The sequence below is a fragment of the Dendronephthya gigantea genome, unplaced genomic scaffold (genome assembly GCF_004324835.1).
Source record: "Dendronephthya gigantea isolate DGI-Jeju-01 unplaced genomic scaffold, DenGig_1.0 001125F, whole genome shotgun sequence".
Taxonomy (NCBI): domain Eukaryota; kingdom Metazoa; phylum Cnidaria; class Anthozoa; order Malacalcyonacea; family Nephtheidae; genus Dendronephthya; species Dendronephthya gigantea.
In genome coordinates this window covers 1-8,227 of record NW_021164135.1, presented here as the reverse complement: position 1 = coordinate 8,227, position 8,227 = coordinate 1, and the positions used below count along the sequence as shown (strand labels likewise).

The 8,227-nt window shown below is 36.7% G+C and overlaps 1 protein-coding gene and 1 long non-coding RNA gene across 6 annotated transcripts; both read left to right on the top strand.

Moving 5' to 3' along the window:
• Window positions 1-1,331: 1,331 nt before the first annotated feature.
• On the top strand, window positions 1,332-1,773 carry LOC114545021. The gene is made up of 3 exons (XR_003690779.1): window positions 1,332-1,371; window positions 1,572-1,647; window positions 1,730-1,773. It is a non-coding gene; the product is annotated as an uncharacterized LOC114545021 (long non-coding RNA).
• Window positions 1,774-1,998: 225 nt separating this feature from the next.
• LOC114545023 (calcium/calmodulin-dependent protein kinase type II delta chain-like) lies at window positions 1,999-5,884 on the top strand. Of its 5 annotated transcripts, XR_003690781.1 has the most exons (5): window positions 1,999-2,040; window positions 2,269-2,445; window positions 2,531-2,701; window positions 3,047-3,127; window positions 5,845-5,884. XR_003690781.1 is itself a non-coding variant. In XM_028563446.1 (4 exons), the coding sequence occupies exons 2-4, from the start codon at window positions 2,434-2,436 to the stop codon at window positions 3,122-3,124; spliced, it is 258 nt and encodes an 85-aa protein (XP_028419247.1). In that variant the 5' UTR covers window positions 1,999-2,040; window positions 2,269-2,433; the 3' UTR covers window positions 3,125-3,264. The 5 variants fall into 5 exon arrangements, 2 of the variants coding, with proteins under 2 accessions (XP_028419247.1, XP_028419246.1); XR_003690782.1 differs by lacking the exon at window positions 5,845-5,884 and having other exon boundaries at window positions 2,269-2,381; window positions 2,534-2,701; window positions 3,047-3,264; XR_003690780.1 differs by lacking the exon at window positions 5,845-5,884 and having other exon boundaries at window positions 2,269-2,381; window positions 3,047-3,264.
• Window positions 5,885-8,227: the final 2,343 nt, after the last annotated feature.

Genomic DNA, 8,227 nt, shown 5'->3' with positions numbered 1-8,227 from the left:
TTTATAATCATTATTGTTGGCATAGCATCATCCAACAGCAATGGCATTACTTGCGAGAATAATGTTCGTATTAAAGTAGTTATAGTTTTTAATGTCTAAAATATACAAGAAAGTTTAAATGCGAGATTTCCTGTTCATAATTTTTGGTTCATAAACAATTATGTAATAAATTTGAATACGATTTTCACAGCCTGCTGGTTTGCTCTATTACCTTGAAAGCCCTGACGAAGTAAGAAATCTTTGAAAACTTTTTTGCGAGGGCCATTATTTACATAAACCCATTGAGGTGATTCTGACTAACCAATCGTATTCATGACTAAGTGGTATCAACTGCTTTGGTAACTAAACTCCATCATTCATCCTTAAACTGTGCCAACTGCCCCACTGAGGAAATAATTAAATGGTAATTCATTCAGAAGTGTAAAACCTTTTTGTAAAGAAACAATTTTGTTGGAAAGTTTTTATCTTTCCTTCAGCCACCAGAGACTGAAGAAGATCGTTTATCAATTCGTGACAATGTAAAGCTTGCAGAAGTACGTTTTAAATCAACAATCGTGTTCCAAAATTTCATAATGCATGCTTGCATGTACGTATAAGCCTGTTATTTCACGTGCTATACTTGTGTCTTAGAGCTCTGGAAAAACGAGGGGAACGTTGAGGAATCAACTTGAAGGATATCTCTCGCATTGGAGGACAAAAATAGGATTCAAATCCAGGAAAGATGTGAGAATTTAAATCCAGTTTTTTTATTACAAGTAAGTGTTCATATTAAAAAATGGGAAAATGTTCTAGTCGTTTGAAAGATGAAAAAGCAATGATATTTAAGCGGATCTTTTTTACAGATTCAGTCAAGATCTGACAGCGTACAACCTGATTTGGAATTACAAGGTGAGTCTCGAAGGTTAAGGTTAGTTTCCGTTGAAAATATAGGAAATGGAAATGTAATGGAGGATTTCCTGTCGCTATGAGTATAACAAGACAAATTCAATAGTCCTGACCTCTTTCTCTAAACTGTTCTCGTAAAAGAGTATGAAACAATTTCTTATGTTTTCAATGTGACAGACGCGAGAGGAACTTCTGGGGCACTCGAATCTGATTTGCACGCATTTGCAATGGAAAAAGATCTGAGTGGAAACTACGTTGTCTTTTGGAATCACCTTTAGTTTGAAGTCCTGTATGAATGTTTAGCTGATGAACTGAAATAGGTTAGTGATAAGCCTAACTGCTCTAGCTTTTTAACAGTTCTTCATAAAGCGTCCCCCCTTATTCCTCGATAGGAATCAAACTCAGTAACGTATCTCTGCTATCAGGTGACTATTATTTGAGAGTCTTGTTGGAACAAAACGACGAGGAGACGCCGATAACAAATGTGTGAGTCCACGACATTTATCTATCAGGGTTTGCAAATATTCAAACTACTTTCCATGTGCTTTTCTGTCTGGCTTCCCCCTATTCTCTATATTGCTGCACAGTTCACGCAATGTTATTTGTCCTGCAGAATGTAGTAGAGAAGTATAGAATCATGGATGAAACCATTCAAGATTCGATCGACTTTTCTATTTTGTTTTCAGGCTCGAGTTGTCTAACGATCTGTATCACTGATTCCTATTGACAACTAAACCAACTATGAAAGCAATGTGCCTTCAGGTGAGGATGTCGTTTAGCGCGAATGTAGCCATGTGTAGCCTTCGAAGAATGAATTAAACAAATTGGAATATTTCATTCACAGGCGATGACTAAAGTTTATGGAAAATATCACGAAGAGATTGGAGCTTTTAATGACACCAAGCTAAGGATCATCTGTTATTGATCCAGTGTTGCTGCAGGAGCCTGAACTAAACTAACTTTATTCATACTGTTTCGTATTTTTAGCATTTACATGAAAATGGCATCACTAACAGGGATTGGAAGGTAAGCACGCCCTAATTTATTTATCACTACTTCTTTATATCCTAAACTTTAACGACCATAATTTAACTTTTTCTTCTCTAGCCAGAAAATGTTTTATTGTGTTCCTCGTATGACGAAACGCTTATAAAGGTTTGTGTCGGTTGTGTATTGAACTTGTGTTTAAATTGCCCTTTAAATTGTATTTGAAGAAACCATTCGATGTGACCATTGCCAGCAAATCCTGGAAGTCACTATAATCTCAATTCCGAGTTTTGTCCGTGATTTCGTTTTACGAAAGCAGAGCGCATTCTGCAAACGTTTTAGGTTCAGTTATTTCTCATTGTTACAGTTTCTCAATGATAACAATTAATTTTTTAGATCAGAATTCCTATATGGAAACAATCTGTGGTACACCAAGTTACCTCGCTACCAAAATGTTAATCCCGTAGCCTGAAGAACGATCCTACAAGAAATCGTGTGTTATATGTTTGGTATGCCATATACTTCAGTTTACTCAAATTCACGTAGTGAACACGATTTGTAATGAAGCTGGAGGTAGCTTAACCTCATTTCAAAATTGGAGTACGTCAATGAAAAGTTAACGTCTTTTAGACTTTCCGGATCTTCTTTATTTTCAAAGCAGGCAAATAACCCATTGGAGAAACAAGTCAAAGAAGGGTCGTATAAATTTCCGAACAACCTCTGGAAGAATGTTAGCAGTGAAGCTAAGGATCTTATAACAAAACTGCTTACTGTTGGTCACAGAAAATGCATCACGGTTTCAGAAGCTCTGGAACATCCTTGGATGAAGGTGATGATGAAATTACTAACCGCCTTATAACACCCCGCATCTAAGATTTTTCAAAATCGGCTGACCTTTTTCGTCTGAAGTCCCAGCTTTTTCGAATTGTTAGAATTAGTTTGGTTGAAGTTTAGAACTGATACAGCTATCCAGCATAAATAAAGTCAGTTTAGTTCAGGTTTCCTCCTGTAGTAACACTGGATCAATACGGGATGACCCCTACTGGACCTCCATGAAGGACAATTTAGAACTGATAGAACTATACGGTATAAATAAAATTAGTTCAGTTAGGAGAGAAAGCTTTTAAAAGTGTTAGATTGATCCACGATTTAACAAGGTTTTTGTCTTTTGTAGGATAAAGAAATGATAGAAAAAGCAGAAAAAATGATAAAACCGACCGTGGATGGAAGATCAATGTCTCCGCCCTTATAAAAGGTATGTTGAAAACTACGATACTTGTCCCGTTCTTCCGTCCAATGACCCTTATTTTCAACTCGCAATTGCAATGAAACATTACATGTTTGCAAGTTACATCGAAATTTAACCAGCTTTCCGAAACAATCTCAAGGCGCTGTTACACTACGCAACTTTCCTTGCAAATTGCAAAACCATTCTACTCCTGAGGCATCTAAAGTTGTCAAATACGAACATCTATTAGGATCTGCTAACGTTTCCTTAGTATTTCGAACACTCTTTACAAATTAACATCCTTCGGAGTTATAATTGCATTGCAAGTTGTAAGGAAAATTGCATATTGTATAGTAGCGCCTTCAGTAAAGTTGAAAACTCACCGTGCAATGAAACATTGCATGTCGGCAAGTTAAAAGGCAGAAATAACTGTCACCGTACATGGTGAAGACTGGCCGACGGTCACGTTCAGCAGACGAGGCTCTGCGAGCAAATAAAATACTCAGTGGCGTAGCCAGCACGACTATTTAGCAGCATGACTTAAAATGCTTCATGTAAGATCACATCACTAGTTATTCCGATAAATAAAAGAACAGGGGCCGGTTGTTCGAAAGGTGGATAAGTCGCTATCCAACGGATAACTCACTATCCAACGGATAAGTTTTATCCAGCGTGTGATTTGGGTTGCACGAAGCTTGTATAACTTTATCCAGAGGATAAAATCGCTATCTACCGGATAAATTTATCCAAGGTCCGGAGGTGGTTTAAATCCACTATCCAGTGGATAAATTCAAAGATACAAGGTAACACTGTAAACATTTATATAAAATAGGACAAAAATGCAATATTCCTCTTACTGTGTTTCAACAAACTAATACACATCATGATTGTATTCACTATATATTAAAAATGTTTTCGAAGTGCAATTTGTCGCAGCAGCGTTTCACGTTGCCTACACATTCCGTTCGACCGGCGATTTTTTGGACATCCTCGCATTTATAACAGGTGGTAAATTTACTATACGCTTCTAATCAGTTTATAAACGCGAATATGCAAAGAAAGATTCAACCTATTCCAAGGAAACTTGCTAATATCTAAGTAATTTCATTCACGAACATTAAAATAGTGTTTCTAAATTTGCTATTGGACCGAAAGGCAAAGCGTTGCTAGGTCAAGGAATAAAATTGCAATGTGTTTAATTAATAAAATCACTATGATGTGAAGTGCAAAGTTCGAGCAAATCACTTGTTCAAGCCTTTTCCATTCAGTAACTATACTCGAGAATTCGTAATGATTATGAATTCAATGTTGTAAATGCTTAGCAACAGCTGACGTTGTGGTACGAAATTTCAGAATAATACTGTTTTCTTCTGGTAAATTTTAACTTATCTATTGGGTAGCTATCCACTTCACTATCCACGCTTCCTGCAACGCGTTTTTATATAATGGATAACTATCCAGATTTATCCGTTGGATAGGACTTATCCGTTGGATAAGTTATCCATCTTTCGAACAACCGGCCCCAGTTCCATACCTATACTTTTGTACGTGTGAAACTTTTCGCTTGATTTTCTTTTAATTGTGAGAATCCGACCGTGCAGCAAACATTGAAATAAAGCGATAACACTAAACTTGATTGTGATAGCCCTGAGTATATACCGCTATAATAGCTTTGTTCCTCATAATGATATGCTGGATTCCTCGTCCAGGTATAACTTCTAAAACACGCCTTATTTTTACTTGTATTCCAATGCACCTAAGTTAGTAAAAAACCTGACAAACCCGCTGGTAGGGTGTAAAGAATTTATTTCTAAATCAAAAACTCGCTCTTACATAAGCCACTTATTGAAAAATTTTCGCTATATATTTCAGTCAGATGGATCTCTCAGTCATTTCTCATTCCTTAGTGAACAAATAGTATTTCAGTGAATTGCTAGAACATACCTGAAAAACAGCTATAAACTTCAATTCTCAAAGATATGTTGCGTACCATGTCTTTGGATGAATGCGGATGTAAAGCGCGGTTACAGTTGGTGATAGGACATTTTCCACCAGCGAGTCTCTAATGAAATGAATAATTTGTTAAACAATTAATCTTAATCACACATTAAAAGTTATATATGACCGCATGGAAATGATGTGATGCATATAACGTGACAGGGTAATCTGTAGAAGCCTTGCTTATTAATCCAGCTAACCCTGACTAGTCCATTTATTTTGTAATGATCGAATTTTTGCCCGTCGGAACTACAGGACACAGAATAGGTCTTCACCCACTAATTATAATCACGACGACTTTGAGTGAAATCGCTCCGACAAACATCTTTCTTGCCGAATGCATTTGGTCCTGGTTATTTTTCCGTGCAGACCAGGAAGCTGCCTCATTTAAGCGACCATGTCCTGTCGACTTATCCGCATTCCCAACACTTGTTGCTATTATCTGGGATGTTATGTGTCTTCAGTACGTGGGCCAATAATTAGTATCAATTATCTTCTGGCACCAAAACACCATCGAACAATCATCAACAAAAATGAAATGATAATGCATATAATTTTGCCATACACGGCTCCTCCAGAATTGAAACCAGTCGAGGTACAGCGTTATTTCCATTGATTTTGTGAAATCTTTACTTGGGGGTTAACATCGAATTTTATCACATTCCCATATAGGGGAATTAATGAATAAAAAAAATGTCCAATAGTCCTAATATGACATAATAATAAACTGAACATATACCATGTAGCCTGCAATATTTACCTTGCTTGGTATGTCAGTCCATCAAATCCATGTATGGCACAGCGATGGATGGAGGTGTAGTCAGTGATAAGAGAAAGGTAATAATTGTTAGCAACTCCTGGGTTGCCATACTTTATTTGATCTAAAATTGAAACACAAGGAACAAGTAAATTATTATATTATTGTCCAGGGTTGTGAGGCTATCAGCATTGTGATATCCCAGGTTCATGCGTACCGCTACCATGGGACAACATTCCTTAGCGAACAAATAGTATTTCAGTGAATTGCCAGAACATACCTGAAGAACTGCCATAAACTTCAATACTCAAAGATATTTTGCCGTACCAATTCGACTCTATATGCCATAGAATCTACAATTGAGATTACAAGAACATAACTATCACACAATTGAAACTATAATTGTATATGAATCACAAGGGCCTATACAGTATAGTAACAGCATGTATTTTTGACTTCTATAACACAAGAATATACAGAACAAAATGCAGGTTGTTTTCTTTCATATTCACATAATACCCCCAACCCCTGACAGTTACATATATATTGGTAAATGGCAATTACATAATAGGAAAGGGAGAAAAAAAATCTATTTTTATAACACCAGTGAAATATTGTGTACGCATAATACTTAGCGCTATGACCCATGCTGTCATGCTTCCATCACCAGATATCATGAAATCATCTTGGTTTTTTAATGTTGAAATTAATCCGTTTAATTTAAAAAGCACAAAAATACCACCAAAATATAGCTCGAAAATTTCTAATCAAGAAATTAATCAATATTGCTGTTAACCTGACACTGCAGTGCAGCTCTAAAAATCATATCAAATTACACAGGATTACAAAATGGAAATATAACTCGCCTTTGGAATTTCGTTATTTTCTTCGTTTTTTTTATCCTGTCGTCTTTTAACCGTTACATATAAACTGTAAAGGCATTAGTTATCTTTTCTGATAGGATTTAAGTCAGGATGGGCAGAAAAACTCGAAAAATATAGATTTTTTTATTTGTTATTGTGTATAGCGAGGCGTTGCTCAGCCGCATGCACAAGTGGTTGTCGCGTGAGGTTAGAGGTGTCAAAAACGTAATGTTGCCTACCCCGTGGGGGTAAAATAAGCCCAGAAATCGATTTCTGGGTAAAATTGTCCCTAGAGGTCATAATTGTCAAATTTTCGCTAATATGGTGATAATATATGCACATTTTCGGGTTTCCGTTTGTAAACACATTTGTTGGAAATATCACTACAAATCGCCAAAGCAACTGTATTTCGAGTAAAATATATGAAAATATTGATCCCAATGTAAGCTACAAATATTTGGAGGTTTTTAGGCGAGATTTTTGGAAGGCTTTGCGTATTTTTGCTTCTCTAACATTCAATTTAAAAAGTACAAGTTCTGCAATAAATATCTTGGCTTATAGGAAAGCTTTTGAAATGAACTAAAGTTATACAAATAGGTAAATGTTTTTTCTTTAAGATAATACAATTTCTGGTTGAATTGATAAAACACTTCCAGATAAAACCGAAATTATCTGTGTGCGCCGTTTACGACCGGACAGCAATGAGTTTAGTGGTCTCATATTTATTAAAATGGGTGAATTATTCGCAGAGTAAACACAAGTTTAAATGAGCTTACCACTTTGAAATATCCTCTGATCGGACGTCTAACTGAGAGGATCCCTTAAACATCGAGAATACTTCATTAACAAGTGCCGCATTCTGTCCTGTTTGAGAAGGTACAAGAACTTCATCTTGGGTATTGGTTACTCTTTGCTCCGTTGGAAGTTCCATTCTGTTGTATGAGGACAACACTTGTAGTTGGTGTGATGAAAGGATGCAGATTGTCCGTTGGATGTTGTGCTTTTGTATTTGAGACGGACCACATTAGATATCAGCGAGAAATTGACACATTCATGGGATTCGAACCCATGAACTCCTAAAAAGGAGTATCCGCAAAATGTGTTCTTTGTGTGGCCAGGAAAAAGAGAGAGCTACAGGGCTTCTCCCAAACCGACTGGCAGACAATACGAAACGTAGAGGACAAGACAGTACAACACAACACAAAACACACAACCGACGACACAACATCCAACAACCCACAACCCACTAACTCTGTAGCTGAAACGACAAAAAATATGGTGAGTTGTTCCTAGAAAATGAGAGCATCACAATTAGCATGAAGGCAATTGCTGGCTGGGTTTAACTGACGGCATGGATATGGGGTGGCTTCTTAGGGTTGGATACCGAAACTAAACTACGATCGTCTTTGTCTGAAAAACACAAAAAAAAATTATTAGTAGCTCCCTAGAAAACGAAAAGCAAAACACAGTTAGACAAGCAGTGAGCCGTGTTTCCAGATACGGGGACAG

Bases quoted from the DNA above. Each gene is read 5' to 3' on its own strand.
- LOC114545023 (XM_028563445.1), top strand. The intron at 2,702-3,046 runs GTGATGATGAAA...TGTCTTTTGTAG, and splicing joins TGGAACATCCTTGGATGAAG to GATAAAGAAATGATAGAAAA.